The sequence below is a fragment of the Leptodactylus fuscus genome, chromosome 3, assembly GCF_031893055.1.
Source record: "Leptodactylus fuscus isolate aLepFus1 chromosome 3, aLepFus1.hap2, whole genome shotgun sequence".
Taxonomy (NCBI): Eukaryota; Metazoa; Chordata; class Amphibia; order Anura; family Leptodactylidae; genus Leptodactylus; species Leptodactylus fuscus.
The window spans coordinates 207,816,122-207,834,641 of NC_134267.1; the positions used below are offsets into that span (position 1 = coordinate 207,816,122).

Consider the following 18,520-nt stretch of genomic DNA (forward strand, 5'->3'; position numbering starts at 1 on the left):
TATCATAACAAGCAAAATCTGATACCGTTTCTCTGCCATGTTGGTTTTATGGTATCTGTATAATTCTAAATAAAGATATAATTGTAACTCCTTATGTATAATTGTGGTAAATCATCTATCCCGTATATGTCTGATAATGTCATGTATGTCATGAGCAGGACCAGCGTTGATTGGCCGAATGCTGTACACTGGCCAATCAAGGCTGGTCAATTCAATCCTATGAGAAAAAGTAAGCTCCCTTGTAACAGCAAGCTGCCAGCTCTCCCGACTAGCAAGGACAAGCCTGCTGCAGAACCAGTGTTGATTTGCCGAATGCTGTACACTGTATAGCATTCGGCCAATCAACGCTGACTCTGAATTGAATTTTTACTGCGAATAGCTAGTAGTATTTGATTGAGTACGAATATTTGATTGAATACTACTCGCTCATCTCTATTACTTACCTCTCCTGGGCTCCAGTGCACTTGCTGCTGATGTCAGACGTCACTTGAGCCGCGCTTGTGTTGTGACACATAAGGACGCAAGTCCAGCCTATATAACTTCTGAAGTCACCATGTAGGCCCGAAGCCTTCTGGACCCAGAAGAGGTGTTTTTTATGTTCCTTCACATCTCCTAGCCCTCTGATCATTATACTCGGGGGTCTGAAAAAAACCCCGGTTATGATAGTGGTGTTTGTGGGGTTCTATATACCGGAATGCTGAAAGTTTGTCTTTATGCTGAAACTGAGTTCCAGCGCGTTCCGGCCCAATTTAAGCACTGACCTTAGGATGAAGTCATACACTTCATATGCTTATTTGCAATGGTTTATTGCCCTCAATGAGCATACCACTAGCATAATAGCATGCTGGTTTGTAGGTGGGGGGGTACACAAGTTTATCACTTTCCCATTTGTTAATAAAGTTGGTCAGGATGGTTCTCAATGACCTGAAGGTCAACGGATGCAGACGGCAGAGCTGACACTAAAATTGGGCAACCAAGGGGAAGATTTCCTTTGGCTTGGTCTGCCCCACTACATAATGTCCCTGTTAAATAAGCAGTTGTTGACCCCACAAATTTTTCTATATTGGAATGTTTTGTGTGTTTAGTCTCGGTGCATTTACCATGTGTCAGCACACAGTACGCTGTAGTTATAATATTCTCTAATCCGTTTAATGTTCACGTTTGCAAGAAATCAATAATCGGAGTAAATGATTGACAAGTCGGTTAAGAAATGTCAGTCGCTGTATTTATTTAACCAGTGTGATCTCTCAGTGCAGACAGTAGTTCTGAGGATCACCAAAGATCATAGTGCATAAGGAACTCCAATAATAAGGTAAGACTGAATGAAAATTTTATGATTTGAGAAAAACATGGTGCTGCCCACTGGAGTAAGGGGCGATTATTCATGATAGATAAATAGGCAACCACTCTGGATGTCTCCTTTATGAATTTGCTAACCCGAATTGGGTGATTACTGGTGGTCCATTTCCGCTGACATTATACATTGCTGTAGTGGCCAGATATTAGTTATGTAACTTGTTTTTGCAATGAGGTGGGCACTGATATAGGCTCTGCTGAGGTTTTAGGCCTGAGCCCATAGCAGTGAACTAGCGTGATAGAATTGTATTTTGGTAATTGACAGCATACGCATCACTATATGTTCATGTTTTTTATGTTTTCAATTCTTGTGTTGTATTGTATTTACAAAAAACCTTTCAATAAAAATTACAGTTAAAAAAAAATAAAAATAAAAATGCATTTTGGCTATAATAGCCAGCAGTGGTTGGTTTACTGCACTGTAGAAGCCGATATCACCTGCACTCAAGAGTCTCAAGCTGGCCGTACGTATCAAATGTTTGTTGGACAAACACACCAATTTTGGCATAACCAGCTACTGCCTCACCTCTCACATCATTCAGGGCACTTGGACACTCAGCCTGGCCAAGTCTGCATGTGATATGAGAAGTAGGTTATGTGTAACCCAGAAACCTGACACAAAAAGTAGATTCTCTCTCAAAATTATCTAACATGCTACTATATTTAGGTAATAAGTTTAAATGTAAGTTTTAGGCAGGGGTAGGTAAAATGCTGCAAAGAAAGAATGCTTTCAAAGATAGAAAAGTTTAAAGTTTTATCCATTAACAAAATGTAAAGTGAACAAAAGAGAAATGTCAATCCCATCAATATTTAGTGTGACCTTAATTTGGAGGAGGCGTCCTGGAAGTGATGACACGGCCCCCACAGAACCCCGAGTTCAACATCATCCAGTTTTCTGGGACTACCTGAAGAGACAGAAGGATTGGCGCAAGCCTACATCCACAGAAGATCTTAGTTCTCCAAGATGGCGGAAACAATCTTCCTGCCGAGTTCCTTCAAAAACTGTCTGGAAGTGTATCAAGAAGAATCAATGGAAGGCAACAGGCAAAGGTCACACCAAATGTTGATGGGATTTAAAGTTTTCTTTTTGTCACTCACTTCATTTTGTTGACTGACAAAAATAAACTATTAACCCTTCTATATTTTAAAGCCCAGACTAAAACTTTTACACAGTATTGTCTATCTGAGTTAAAAGCACTGTCCTAGCAGCTGAAAAGTAGAAAAGCAGCCATCACTAAAGAAAATAAACCTTAACATAAGCCTAAGTTAGATATTTAACCACAACTTAGTTTCCTGTAACAGATTTTCAGTTCCATCATATACTATTTTGTAACGTCCATCTTCTAGAGGACCAGTTAGTAGAAGATCAGTTTTCAATGCACTTTTGAGGGGTGATCACAACAAAAAAGGGATAAGTCCACTGGTTCTATCATAAAGAATCAGTCAAAAAGAAAACAGTAAATGCCTATAGAGGACATATTTGGAGCTATCAAACAGGAACGTATATGGCGGTGTCTGTCTAAAAGTGCCACATGCAGAGCAACAAGTCAGCGGCAATTACTGGAAGAAAGAAAATCTACATTATTCTTCAAGAAACATAGCAGCAGTAGTGGGACAAGGTAAAACTGGTGACTGGCCGATCCCTCACCTGGTTGTACCAGCCCCCTGTCCTTCTATCACTTGAAGAATAAAATAGATTTGATTCCATCTAAGTGTCACTGACTTGTTTCTTCTTTTGAGCCGTCCTCTGGAAGAAATATTAGACCTCTCAGAAATGAGAAATTTCCAAAAATTGTGGAGTCAATTATTTACTCAACAGCAAGACGTTATTACTTATAAAGCCAAGGTACAAATGACTGTCCATAAACAATTGAGTTCACACTGGGACTGACCACACTCGGTATTATTTCCAAGCGGTTATTTCCTGTTATGATAGCGGTTATATTCACTGAATTCACAGTTTGCTTTATGTTGAAGAATCTGCGATATGTCTTCATTAACAAGAGGCCATGGAGGTGAACAACAAGCTCCCGAATTTGTACAGATGAATAACCTGGCCTGCGAGAGCGTTGGAGGGAAGGTAAACATCAATGAACGGTGTTCCTCATGTGCAACATGTTATATATGATAGCATCTAGTTGATATTCCAAAGGAGACAGGTAGATAGGAAATATATAGTGATATTGGATATTAATGTAGTATGTGACTAAGAGCACCTTCCAGGACAACTTAACACAGAATGCTTTATATTTGGACTTATCATTTAAAGGGAAGATTTAATGAAAATAACCCCCATTAATGTGCCCCATGATAGCATATGGCTATTGCAGTGGGGTAATCTTGCTAGACACCCCATTCTATGACCTAGAAGTGAAAGCTGGTGCTACTGTAACATGTATTAGCAGTGTCTGTAGTCTACAGTACACTAATTGCTATTGGAGTAGGATTAGATTTAGGGTTATAAGGTCTGCCATCATAGGTAAGCTTTTATAGGGACTAAGGCAACATTTAACTGGATGACTAGAGATGGTTGAATCCCCCAAAATTCATTTAGTTTCATATGACTCGGGACCCTGATTAGTTTTGGGTTTAGAAATTCAGACACGGATTATAATAAGTATATATATTATAATAAGTTATAATTAGAGATGAGCGAGTACTGTTCGGATCAGCCGATCCAAACAGCACACTCGCATAGAAATGAATGGACGTAGCCGGCACGCGGGGGGTTAAGTGGCCGGCCGCCGTCAAAGCGGAAGTACCAGGTGCATCCATTCATTTCTATGGAGCGTACTGTTCGGATCGGCTGATCCGAACAGTACTCGCTCATCTCTAGTTATAATATAGATTATAATAGATATTAAGGCAAGGGGAGGTGTGCAAAAATAAAAAACATTTAAACTCAATTCCCTTCACCGCTTTTGGGTCTCCTCACATGGCATCATGCGTCCAGGGTCACTTCTAAGGCCTGTGATCGGGCCTCAGCAGTCACATGAGCATTCCGAGTCACATGATGTCATGACGTTCGGTGTACCCATGTGACCACTGTGACCGGATCACAGGCATCTGCGGTGACCCAGTGAGCATGACATCATAAAGAGAATGCCAGACACTGTGCGGAGGGCCAAAAGTGGTGAGTATAAATGTTTTTTTTGTTTTTTTTTTACACTTCCCCTGGGCTTCTACCTATTAGGCTGGGTTCACACGGCGTATTTTGGCTCGTGATTTGGTACGTAGATGCCGCAGGAGCTTTTACGGGCCGTATATGCTCCCATTGTTTTCAATGGGAGCCGGTACCGTATACGCGGCGCTATTTTGCGGCCGTGATTTTGTGGCGGCCGCAAAATAGTGCCGCGTATACGGTATCGGCTCCCATTGAAAACAATGGGAGCCTATACGGCCCGCAAAAGATACCGCGGCGTCTACGTACCACATTACAAGCCAAAATACTCCGTGTGAACCCGGCCTTACACTCTTGGGTCTGAAGAGACTCCACAATATAATAATTTACCACAATTCATGACACAATGGCTATTTTAGTTTGATCAATACAAATTCCCAATTGTTCGGTTTTGTTAAAAACCGAACAATTTAAAATTTTTGGGTCAAACTTGAAATGAATCCTTTCACCCGTTTCTAATCATTACCATTACCGCTGATGATTGACTTAGCAAAGGAACATATACTGATGGCTAAAAAAGTAATGTCATCTCCTCTGGTGATATCAGTTGCTGAGGCCATCAGCTCTTTGTCAGCGAATCCTCGCTTAGAGAAGAGGTTGCCCAGATGTGATATTCCTTATACAGCTTATAGCAGTAATGGGAAGAGAACTGACTAGTTTGTTACATTTTTTTCATAAAAAAAAAGTTCAGCGTATTTTTAAATTCCAACATTGAAGTTTCTTTAAAGGCAGTCTATACGGTATATAATACCTTCAAAACCAATAATAGTGCTATGTAGGGGACAGGGCCTTTAATAGGAGCAGAAACATACCCTTGTGGCTACAAACAGATGAAGCGCCGGTGCACTTGCAAGTTGACTTCCACATCCATATTTGCATTGTTAGGGAGAGTTCACACGTAGTAACGTGCCGCGTGATGTGGCACGTATATGCCGTGTGAGATTTTGCGGCCCGTATACGCTCCCATTGATTTCAAGGGGAGCTGGGATCATATACGCTATTTTGCGGCTGTGATTTCGTATACGGGTCGCAAAATCTCACACGGCGTATACATGCCACATCATGCGGCACGTTACTCCGTGTGAACTCCCCCTTTCATGGGTTTATAGATACAAGGGTATGTTTCGGCACTATTATTGGTATGGGTGGGGGTGCGTTTTGGACCTAATAAACTCCTTTATTGGTGTTACTGAGATGTTACTGTGTTACTCCATTTGTTTCATAACCATAGTCCACCACACCTCCATTTTATGGCTCCATTTGGGTCCTGTTTCACATCTTCACACACCTTAGAGGTTGGCCCATAATATGATGAGTACATATAGTTTGGGCAGAAAAGTACAACTCATATTATGAAGGTCATATTAATTCATGGCATAGTGTAGATCATGTAGACTTGATAATGTAGACCAGTTATTCAAGCAAACACCAGTGTTTCTATTTACAGTCAAGGATTGGTAAGTAATCTCACTAGTACTGGGTATCCTGGGTAAACATAAGGGTACAGGTTCTTCTGTCCAGTGATCTCAAAAAACAGCAAACACAGGAAAATAAAGTGAAATATTAACCTGCTTTGCACTTGATCTTGACTTGTGGCCTGTGGTCTCATAGACATTCTCTTCTCTTGGGTGGCGGGCTTATTAATAAGTAATAATATTACTACAGTAATAGAATACCCTTGTAAAGTTTAAAAAAAACAAGTCTATTAATAGTCCTAAAATAATGTAAAATAAATATACTCTTATTATTATTATTATTATTATTATTAATAATAATAATAATAATAATAATAATAATAATAATAATAATAATAATATTAGATTAACATATTATTCAATTTCCAGGACTGTATTACCATTATATATTTTTATTTGCAGGTGTTATTTGCTACTGATGACTGGTTTGCGGTGGCTGAAAATCTTTTAAAAGTAAGTTTTTAGCCCAGAATTGTTTACATTTGATATTTCCAAGTCAGAAATCATTAAAAAAAAGTTAATGGCAATCGTTTTTGGAGCCAATGGGGTTAAAACGATCAGTGATGCAAATGTATGATTGTCTGCCAATATTCCCTGTCTATGGTCATTTCCTCTTACTTTTCCCTGGGGTCGCTGCAGTAGTAGAAGAAATAGTAGTACAGTAGGGTAGTTGTAACGGCAGAAGCAGAAAATTGTACGCAGTCTTAAGTTGATATATATATATATATATATATATATATATATTTATATATTTATATATGACCATAATAAAAAAAAAATCACCTGGTGCCCGTGCAGAAAAGACCCCAAGAGGGGGCTTGAGGTGATCAGTTGCAGCTCCTACCCAGACACCAACCTATTGAAGGTGATGAATCAAAATAAAATAAAAGTAAAACCTGGATTATTGGTATAGCGCTACTGTCAAAAAGTAAAATAAGCCAAATGCATGCAGAAATAAAATCAATTGTATCTTTATTGATTCCAATAGACACTAAAAAATCGGCAAATATCCTGGGTTTTACTTTTATTTTATTTCACATATATAGACTGTGGTCTATAAGGGATCCATGAAAACAAACCCGTCTAAGAAAATATGGCACTTGGTCAAATGACAGGTATATGACTGGTGTTAGAGCTTGTCTTGTTCTGTTGTTTTTTTATTTTACCAGAAAGGTGATCCGGAGTTCAAAGTCGGACTCTTTACAGAGTATGGAAAGTGGATGGATGGCTGGGAGACTAGGAGGAAGAGAATTCCAGGTGAGAACCATGTGGACCTGGTGATCTTCTATTATATAGTCAATAAAGTTAAAGAATTATCTGTTTTACCTAGCCTGGTATACTGGTGAATGCGATCATAACATCATCTTTTATTACCAGGGAAATCTCATCAAAAATGTTCCTTAAAGGGCTTGTCCCATGAAAAGCATCCTATCTATACTGCTAGTTTATGTGGATTTAAGACTTTTCCTAAATACATTGCTTTATCAAAATTGCTTTGTTTGGCCGCTATCTTAATTTATTCACTTAATTGTTTACACTCAGTTTCTATGGCCACGGGGCTTACCTGCTCAATTCCCAAGTGATGTAGCTGCCTGCTCTCAGGGAGGAGGGAGGGGCTGAGTGCTCGGCAGCTCTGAGCTGTTTATGTCTGACAAGTAACAGAGTTCCTCAGATAGAGGAGGGGGGAGGTGAGAGCTTCAGTATTTCTGATTCTGGTTTAATTGAATTTGGCTGATAAGGGCTGAGATAATGAGTCTGTTACCTCTGTATGTAATGCAAACTGACTCAAATTCAGCTCTGCTGCATCAGCTTCTACATCCTAGGCAGGATTTTCCCTACACAAATACAAGATCTAGGGGTGGCCATATGGTCCATGACTTTGGTCATTGATAGTCTTCAGTAGTTGATACCTTTTTAATGGCTAACTCATGGCTCATGGCTAACTCATACTACTCATTTGGTCATTGAGTAGCAATTCTTATGAATGACTCTCTGTCCTAGCAGAGAGTATTTATTATCCTGGGCACCTTTCATTTCTATATATCTACATGTTCATATGGACTATATTAAATGGGGGGTTGTAAATAAAACAGTAAAACACCATATGACTGCTTTGTCTTAGGTTCAAAAAGAAAATTTTCTGCTCTTGCCAAGACCGAAAATTGTAAGAGCTACCTAACCATACTACCAAGCTACTTGGAGGTTGACATGCAAAACATTAGTTACATGCATACCTTATATATACCTGTAACATCTTTAGAATATTTTGGCACATAAGTAAACTATGTATTTCTGCCTAGGCCATGACTGGTGTATAATCGAGCTGGGCGTTCCTGGAGTCATCCATGGGTTTCATGTGGACACACATTTCTTCACTGGCAATTACGCACCACGCATTTCAGTCCAGGCAGCCTGTTTACAAGGTAACTCTTATTTCCTGCAATCTATATGAATATAGAATTATTCTGTAAGGCCACGTTCACAATTCCCACCAAGGAATCAGAACAATGACCAAAGTTTCCCCAATTGAAGAATAAAAATGGAAGATTTAGGGGCCACACGGTGGCTCAGTGGTTAGCACTGCAGCCTTGCAGCACTAGAGTCCTGGTGTTCAAATCCCGCCAAGGGCAAAAAACCATCTGCAAGGAGTTTGTATGTTCTCCCCGTGCATGGATTTCCATCCCGTATTCCAAAAAGACATACTGATAGGGAAAAATGTACATTGTGAGCTCTGTATGGGGCTCACAATCTACATTTAAAAAAATAAATAAAAAAAAATGGAAGATTTTCCACTGTTATTCATCATCACTTCAATGTTACGTTTTTCCATAATCCATTTGGATGAGGGAAACTTTGATGTCTGTTGTTCTGATCATCGGACGGATGAGAGCGTTGTGTCAGTAGTGGGAACATAGTCTAATTTTTACAATAATCAGGTAGGTAATGTTTTGTCTGGGAATTTCTTCCTTTTTTATCTGAAGAGAGATGTTGTGTAGCGCGCCATGGTTTGTATGGCAAGGCTACCAAGTATACTTCACAATAATTAGGTTCCTTTCATGTTATGATGGAACGGCCTTACTCCCAGCTTTGCAATGTGACCCTATGGTTATCTCTTATTCTTATACATGAGACCTACCATTAGTCTCTAGGGAGTCCATGTGCAAGGTGTGAAGTTAATAATATAGTACGTACATTGTTTACCATGTTGTTAGATGTGACCACTTGACTGTAGGTCCATTCATCACAATCTCATTATCTCTAATTTATTGCATTCTAATCATTGCCCTAATTTATTGCTACTATAAAAAAAACATATTTTTGATTAGATATGTAACATCATGAGAGGGCATGTACAATTTTAATATGTGGCCTCTGTCATGTTTGTACTTTTACTACTATTTTTACCGTATATACAATGAAGTTATTTGGCGTGTGTAACATGTTTAACCATTTGTGTCTTCAAAGAAAAGATATCATTGTCTCCAAGAGGGGAGAGGATTGGATCTGCTGCAAGTGAGGACGATTTTAAGGCTGTTGAAAGGGTAGGCTAGAAATAAGCAATAGAGACATGACAGACGTTATATGAAAATGAATACAAATCTGATGCCTTAAAATGGACTGGTCCGGACTAGAGATGAGCGAGTAGTATTCGATCGAGTAGGTATTCGATTGAATACTACGGTATTCGAAATACTCGTACTCGGTCGAATACCACGTGGCGCTTTTTTTACACTAATAACTAAGCAGGGGAGGTGGGACAGGAATTAGGACAACGTAGACATTAAAAAAAAACATATACACTAGAGATGAGCGAGTAGTAAAATATTTGAAAATTCAAAATTCGATTCGAGTAGACCTCAATAGTCGACTATTCGATTGAATACCTAGTTGATCGAATACTACTCACTCACCTCTAGTCCCGACCTGTCTGATTTTGCAAATAATTGATTTCCTCGTGGAATAGTAAGTCTGGGCCATCCTTTCTTAGAGCTCCAGGTGGTGAGGTTTTTCTTATTTCTTCAAGAAATTTCTGAATAAATTGACAACTGGGTGTTACCAGTTGGGGGAGTGTCCCCTGGGGAGTCTGACAGTGTCCAATCAAGGCTACCAATGTCAGACTATGTAGAGACATACCCTAACTGGAGACGGCCATTTGTTAATTTTTTTCATACATTTCTAGGAAGTGCAACAGAGAAATAGTACAACACTAATTCTAAGAAAATGTTCCACAATTGTTGGGGGAATCCCATTACAGGTGTCAGAAGAGGTGACGGATTCTCTTTAACAAAATTTGCTAATCTGAATATTGTACTGGTTTCAGGAGACAAATTATAGAAAAAAGAGTACCAATATTTTTTATTTTTGCATGGGACTTCACCTACACATAGTGGGACAACTGAATCAACAGGTCTGGGCTGTAGAATGAAGGCTTCCTCCCAATCCTACATTGGTCTAATCCTAGATCTCGGTGAAGGAGAAGGTTACCAAAAGGGATTCCTCTTGGCTTTCCTTCTCCATTTAGCCTTTGTGTACCAAAAGAAAATCAAATTGGGATAAAGAACGAAAGAAATGTTGTTTTTTTGTCTCTGCTGCTCCTCTGGCTGATAGGTGGTATCTTCTTGTTTGCTGGCTACACATGATTCAGAGGCCGGACAAAGCTACCGCTACGGCAGTGAAATGCGTCACCACTAGAGATGAGCGAACAGTAAAATGTTCGAGGTTCGATATTCGTTTCGAGTAGCCCCTCAATATTCGACTACTCGAATCGAATATCGAACCCTATTATAGTCTATGGGGGGAAAATGCTTGTTTCAGGGGTAGGCAACATTCGATCAAATTATACTTACCAAGTCCACAAGTGAGGGTCGAGCTGGATCCTCCGAGAAGTCTTCTCCTTGCAGCGTCCCCGCGGCATCTTCCGGCTCTTCATTCACTCTGCCAGGCATCGGGCCTGGGCAGAGCCGACTGCGCATGTCCGCACTACAAGCGGGCATGCACAGTCGGCTCTGCCCAGGCCCGATGCCTGGCAGAGTGAATGAAGAGCCAGAAGATGCCGCGGGGACGCTGCAAGGAGAAGACTTCTAAAGGTAGGAGAAGAACCAGCTTTGATTGGCCGACTGTATAGCATTCGGCCAATCAATGCTGGTTCTGCATCGAACTTTTACATTCGAACAGCGAGTGGTACTCGATCGAGTATGAGTATTTCGAATACCGTAGTATTCGATCGAGTACTACTCGCTCATCTCTAGTCACCACTTACCACGCAATCAAAACATTGAAGAACTAATAAAAATGTACCCAAATTTTGGCAAAATTTATGTTAAACTGGCTTACATGCTTTACACTTCGTTTTCTACGTATTTTAAACAACAGTTTCTGCGCCTCGTCTGACATGTGGGCAGGGCTAGTTGAAAGAGGACGGGACTTAGTATGCTAAACTGTGCACAAAAATTCTGGATTTGCCCCAAAGTGTTAGTGTAAGGTTAGGCCTCATGCACTGGACTGATAATTCCTGACATCTTCAGGTTTTTCTTGCTCCATTATTTTTTGGAAGCAGATAAAACACAATTGTTTGTTTCATGTGTAATATGTCTTATAATAGTAATGTACACATTTCTAGCTACATTCAGAAAAATGGGAAAGTTTACTTAAGATGACAGAGCTCAAACCAGGATACGCTGAATCCTGCCACAACTACTTCCATGTTAGTTCAAAAGAAAGATGGACACACATTCGACTCAACATATACCCAGGTGAGTGGATATCTACATGCAGTAACGCACTGATCTTGGCCTGGTTCACACCTATAGAGTAATACTATGGCATACATTGTATACAGTAACCAGAGCTGTTATCTGCCCCTAGCCATATAGTTTCTTAACTTCTGTATATACTTACATTATGTACCATGAGTGGTGGATACCAACATTTTCCTCCACAGACACTTGCTATAGACAAGCTAATGTTACTCTCAGAGGTTATTTCATTGGGTCCAGGTTTTGAAGATCCCAAAAAGTTGATTTTTCCATAGAAAGGAACAGCGGACTGCGATAGGGGAATTTAGAATTATATGCAAGATTGACAGAATTCAGCTCTCCGTAGGTGGCGCCCCCTTCTCTATGACATATTTCTTCCTTACTATAGAAGATAAGGGCTGTCCTGATGGGACCTCTCTTGAAGCGGAAGGTCAATAGCATGTATTCATACACATCTACTGTACTTCTGGTCATGGATGCCATAGAAAAGGTGGAGGCTGTCATCTTCCTATTGACTGCATCTACCAGGGGTATGACAAAGCTCCTGGGCCCCAATGCAAAATCTGTACCAGGCCCTCCATTTATAAGTTATCGTTCCTAGTATTGTTCTTCTCTTATTGGAAAGAGAAACCCAAAGGGCCCCACTGTCACGCTATGTCCCTGGTATCTACTAGTTCATAAGCATCAGGCTTTCTTATACTGAGAGTGTTTTTTTTTGTGAAATTATCTTGCTAAACTGAGTCTTCTAGAACATTCACTGCACAGGCGCCCGAATGGCCCACAGGGGAGCAGGTGAATTCCCAGTGGCCCCTGAGTTAGAGTGGGCCCCTAAGCAAATGTGGAAATGTGCAGATGAGATATAAATGTAGAGATAGAAAGAATTAAAAGAACAACGTGCATTTAGGTGCAATGTAGTATAGGAATGGTATTTGCTATATCTATTGATTCCACTAGTGCACCAGCTGACTCCATATGTGATCTATTATTTACCTAGATGGAGGAATAGCTCGCTTCAAAGTTTATGGCATTGGACAGAGAGATTGGTCTTTATGTGGTCCGAATGACTTGGAAGACCTTCTATCGATGACTAATGGAAGCGTGTGCCTTGGATACAGCGATGCACATTATGGTCATCCCCGCAATCTCATAGGTACAGTATATAAAATCATGCCAACACTCACTGTGAGGAAATGTTTTAAGGTGGCCATATACTAAGGCAGCCAAACCCAGCGATGTTACCAGGACTGTCCAACCATCTAAAGTATATTTGATATTTTGCCAAAGTTCATTCAGCAGATGTAGGATCAGGCATGTTAAATTTCATCATGGTGGATTCTTGGTTCTCAAGGGAGATAAGCTGCTGACAAGAGATGCCGGAGAATGGCTCGTTTGTACTCAAATCCCATGTTTGAGTAGAGGTCAAGTGGAATAGCTGTATCCTGGAGATCTCCAGCTGTAGACGTAGGGCCATCCATTTTACTTTATTTTGCTGTTCTTGACATACAGGCCTTGGAAGAGCAGCTGACATGGGTGACGGGTGGGAGACGGCAAGAAGACTTGATCGGCCTCCAATTCTAAAGGTAACCAAAAAGCAGATTGTGTTTAATGGAAACCATATTTCTTCTTCACTATGACAGTTCTTCTAGTCTGTATGGATGTTCTCCAGTATTATATCCTGATAGGCCTCAAGCTCATGGCCTTCTAATCCGCACACTTGTGCGCTGCCATATAACTGTCTCCATGAGGCACCATATTCTTCTGAGAAACAATTATTTTTAAGTACAATCCTGAACGTCCTTAACATATGAATTTCTATGGATGTCGTATTCAAGATATGTTTAACATTGAATATGGTCAAAACTAGAGATGAGCGAATGGTATTAGAAACTGCAGTTTCAAATACCTTGATCCATAGGAATGAATGGGAGCGGCTGCTCGCCTGCCGGCGCTGGCGGCCGGCGCTTACCCTTTGCAGTTCGCTTGCTCCCATTCATTCCTATGGGAACGAGGTATTCGGAACTAGAGTTTCGAATAGTATTCGCTCATTTCTAGTCAAAACCATTAGACCCTAATATAGACCTAAAGTTTTTCACTTTTACAATGGGTTCGAGACTTATTTCACTTGACATGGGCTTGTTCTAGGCTCCTGGCTTTTACAAGGTGGTTTTCTAATTTTCTTGGACATATATTGGTGTTGTTTTATGGTGCAATATTGTTGCCAAAATATGATCTATAGGATGAAACTATGTGTTTTGTAGGCTAATGAAAATGGAATACTCCAAGTCCCAGGAAATGAATGGACAGTATTTCGACTTGGCCATCCTGGCCTAATAACACACATAGAAATAGACACAAACCACTTTAAAGGTGAGCCGGAGATGAAAACTGGGACATTTCATGACTGCAAAGATAAACATACGAATAGATTCAAAAATATATATAAAAATATAATGTTTGGAACTGCTGCAGTGATATGGCCCCTAAATTATAACTGACTGTCTTAAAATGGTTACCTGTTAGTTACGCTAGGTTCACACTAGCGCTCAGCTTTTCATTTTTTGGGTCCGCTTGGGGACCCGAAAAATGGAAACCCTATCTGGTTAAAAAGCAGTTACCCATGGAAACCCATAGACCCCATAGACTATAATGGGGTCCACTGGATTTCCGCCTAAAATTGGCAGAGAGAAATGTCCTGCTTACTCTCTGCATTTTTCAAGCGGAACGGGGGACAGAATCCCCAATGGTCACACAACGCTATTGTGACCGTAGCCTAACGTGGACAAGAAATTAACAAAACTGAGATACCTTATGCATATAATGCATATCAATGGATAAATTCAATGGACTTGTCTGTCTGTAATCATTACATTCTAGCTACCCTGTAGTGTGCACATTCAGCACTGTAGTGTATCACTGTCAATTACATGAAAGACTGGTCTAGATATACAGTAGGTGACACTGGCATGTTTTTTTTTTTACAGGTAATGCACCAAATTCATGCAAAATTGAAGCCTGCATTCTGACCCCAAAAGAAGAAGAGAGAATCAAAGAAAAATGGACTGAGAAACTGGATAATAAGTGGAAAACTCTTCTAGCTGTAACACAGGTAAAGATTTAGATACACTGAGGTCATATTGAAGCTCCTGGGTCTCAGGGCAAGATCTGTGCCATATATAATACTGGGGCCACTGAACCCCTTTAGGCACAAACTGTTACTTTGTTACCCTGTATAGCCATGTCCTTGTCTGTTTCTTTACTTTTTGACTTCTCACTTTTACCAGAATCCTACACTAACCAGTGTGTCCAAAATTAGGGTTTTAGTAACGGTGGACATTTAGCAAAATAGAACATATATTCCTGCAGGCAGGGTTTATAAAGTTAAGGTTTACTTAAAATGAAGGGACCCTGTTATGATGAAAATTCTATTGGTAGCATGTCACAGGGCAGGAGAAGCGGAGTACAATCATATATACACTGTCTACCAATAAGTATTTGGACACCCATGCAAATGAAGATATCTGCAGTCGTGATGTACGTCACGCCTTCCGCCGTTAAATAGAAAACAGCATTGGCATTAGTGCATTGGCATTAGTCACATGCAAGATGCCATGAAGTGCAGAGTTGTCCGATTTCGAGAAAGGGGTTAATTGTGGGGTACCACAGAAATGGTTGATCCTTAAGGGACATAGCAAGCAAACTGAATTACCCAAAATCAACAGAGGCCTATGTGATTATGAAGTGGAAGGTGAACGGTGATTGTCCGAATGTGCTCCGAGTCGGCAGATCCCCGAAACTGGGAGATAGAGACCGACAAGTGCTGGTCAGAGAAACCGCACCCAACCGATGGCTCACATACACTAGGAGGTTCCCCAGGTATCCGGGAGTATTGTGTCGCTCAATACCATCCGTAAGGAAGCATCTGCTGGGTCTACCAACTATTGGATAGGAAGAAATGTTGTTTTTTTATTCTACCACAGGTGTCCAAATACTTATTGGTAGACAGTGTAGTTTTATGGGAAAACATGCAGTATAACTTGTATTCAGTACTTCAGTCACGTTTCTGGGCTTAGGAGTCCAGTGGGTGGTTCTGCTCAATGATTATTTCTGTATGCACGCTCATACAGAGATAGCTGTCAATCACTGATGGAACCGCCCACTGGACGTTTTCCCAAGAACTATATATAATTCTACTCGGCTCCGTCTGCTCTGTAACATGCTGCCTGCAGGTGAGACTTCATTTTCATTGTGACAGGTTCAGTTTAATGGATTCATCTACTATGGAAAATCCTAATGATACAGTATCTATCATGCCCATAGGGTCCAACTGACAAAACAGAGGACCAGTGATGGCCCCAGACTCTGACACAGTACTAGTAACCTATCCCATCCCATCAGTCCACCTCCAGTGCAGGTTATAAAACATATGATCTGGCCATTTGCTACATTTGTGAACGAATTCCTTTATTTGAGCACTACTATCTCCATATCTGCTCTCTTAGTATTACTATGTAATCTGAAAATGTTTATTTATTTCAGCTTCATCCTCACAAGAGACATTTTATTGATGGGACGTCTTTATCACTTAAAGAAGTCTTTACTCATGTGAAGATCACCATTGCTCCGGATGGGGGAATAAGCAGATTACGGCTCTGGGGTTTTCCTCGACAGCTGCCATGAATACAACTCTTTTATAGGATGGATTGTAGATCTGCTCGTTCAGGTACTCATGACTATAAGTCTCTACAGAATATACAGGGGGTATAATATAATATGCCCAATATATTACCTGGAATAAACAATATCTTACCTTGTGTGTGTCGGTATTGTAACGTTTCTTTCTGGGCGTCACATCGGCGCCGTTCTGTCTTTTCTTCTCATCTGTTGCAGGACCAGAAGAATAGAAAAATGATAAGTCTAATGATAGACAACAATGAATCCCGAGAGACCCAGTTGACGATAATGGAGTCCATTGCATGCCCATTATTTTTTCCCTGACATCAGCAGATAAAATAGTCAGACTTTTAGGACTTTTTTGTCCAGGATTTCAGATAGACGGACACATAGCCCAGATGTGAAGGTAGACTAAAGTAATTTCCTATAAGTATAATTTTTTTCTTATATTATCTATGCAGTTATGTTATTCAGCATGGTCACATGATGGACAAGTCTGCATATTCTGGTCTAGGATAAATCAATATAGACAGCACATGTGGATACTATGAGGCCTTGGACAGAATGGACACTGGACTCAAAAATGGTTAGTCCAATTTCCCTTGATATTGGGTGCCAAAGACCAGTACCAAGGAGGGGCCACACGGTGGCTCAGTGGTTAGCACTGCAGCCTTGCAGTGCTGGAGTCCTGGTGTTCAAATCCCACCATGGGCAAAAAAACATCTGCGAGGAGTTTGTATGTTCTCCCCGTGTTTGCATGGATTTCCATCCCATATTCCAAAAAAAGACATGCTGGTAGGGAAAAATATACATTGTGAGCTCTATGGGGGGCTCACAATCTACATTTAAAAAAAAAAAAAAAAAAAAAAGACCAGTACCAAGACTCCATATCCCATAGGAACTGCACCTGGAAATTGGCCCATGAGTTATTTCTTAAACACATTACATTTATAGTAGTTTCCCCACCACAGGATAGGAAATAGAAGTCTGATTGCAGGAGTCTAAGCGCTCAGACCCTGAGTGATCATGAGATGGGGGACCCACCATTTCCCATGTGATTGGTGTACATGCCTGGCCTCTGCTCTGTTCATTTCTATGAAACCCTAGAGATCGTTGTCCAACATAAAAAATGGAGCCATAGCGAGGAATATTCATATAACAGCGCCCATTACTGGCACAATCTACCCAAGTGATAAACAGGACTATTTTCTGATGTTTGCAGAAGGTATTCTGAAGAAGCACAAACACAACTTGCTGGACACTTTTCACTTTTTATCAAAATACATGTTGTAAAGCCATGATCCATCACAACTACTCCACCATTGTAACATGCAGAACGGCAAAGAGTAAAAAAAGTAGAAAACACAGATAAATAAAAAACTTGAGAGTCTTCAGTAGTTGATACCTTTTTAATGGCTAACTAATAATGATGGTAGATTACAACGTTTCGAAGCTCTCGGCTTCTTCAGGTATATCTAAAAACAATTTCTGAAGGATGCATATTTATGTACAAAGGGACACATAGGAATAGAATTCTAGTAGGGAGGGTAGAAGAAGGTTATCGCTTATACAACTAAACAATTCATGAGTTTGAAATGTTCTTATCAGTTCAGAGGATGTCTTTTATGGCTGTTTCAGTTCAGTGATTTCTGTAGGATGCCATGAACCCATGTGAGAGATTCATCCCTTTCTCCGACCCTGAGTATATACAGTAGTAAAAATATTATTTTTGACAAATCCTTTAATTGACGTCCAAAGCAAATTGAAAAACATAGTATTTACGCCAGGTTCACACTAACATTCGGGTTTCTGTTGTTCGGGTCCGCATGGGGATTTGAAAGATAGAGACCCTGTCTGCTTAATAAGCGGTTACAGCAGAAACCCGCATATCCCATAGATTATAATGGGGTCCACCATGTTTTTGCATGGCTTCCGCCAGGAGAGAGAGGTCCTCCTTGCAGGACTTTTCTTTCCACCGTTTTTAAGTGAATTCTGCGACAGAGTCTCCTATGGAGAGTCCAACGCAGGTGCGAATCCAGCCTTAGCTTTACATTACGTTCATGAAGATACAACAAGCAACA

The 18,520-nt window shown here is 40.4% G+C and overlaps 1 protein-coding gene across 2 annotated transcripts; it reads left to right on the forward strand.

The window, feature by feature from the left end:
* The first annotated feature begins 1,258 nt into the window (after positions 1 to 1,258).
* Positions 1,259 to 16,519, forward strand: ALLC (allantoicase). Of its 2 annotated transcripts, none has more exons than XM_075269115.1 (12): positions 1,259 to 1,312; positions 3,334 to 3,436; positions 6,415 to 6,465; positions 7,182 to 7,269; positions 8,313 to 8,435; positions 9,478 to 9,554; positions 11,633 to 11,765; positions 12,763 to 12,918; positions 13,275 to 13,348; positions 14,027 to 14,135; positions 14,750 to 14,874; positions 16,305 to 16,519. In XM_075269115.1, the coding sequence occupies exons 2-12, from the start codon at positions 3,344 to 3,346 to the stop codon at positions 16,443 to 16,445; spliced, it is 1,170 nt and encodes a 389-aa protein (XP_075125216.1). In that variant the 5' UTR covers positions 1,259 to 1,312; positions 3,334 to 3,343; the 3' UTR covers positions 16,446 to 16,519. The 2 variants fall into 2 exon arrangements, with proteins under 2 accessions (XP_075125216.1, XP_075125215.1); XM_075269114.1 differs by having other exon boundaries at positions 1,277 to 1,312; positions 3,317 to 3,436.
* Positions 16,520 to 18,520: the final 2,001 nt, after the last annotated feature.

What these genes read in the sequence shown, in the direction of transcription:
- ALLC (XM_075269115.1), top strand. Translation starts at nt 3,344, where the DNA reads ATGTCTTCATTAACAAGAGGCCATGGAGGTGAACAACAAGCTCCCGAA. An exon ending in CCAGGCAGCCTGTTTACAAG is followed by an intron (nt 8,436 to 9,477) that starts GTAACTCTTATT and finishes GTGTCTTCAAAG; the next exon opens with AAAAGATATCATTGTCTCCA. An exon ending in TCGACTCAACATATACCCAG is followed by an intron (nt 11,766 to 12,762) that starts GTGAGTGGATAT and finishes TTATTTACCTAG; the next exon opens with ATGGAGGAATAGCTCGCTTC.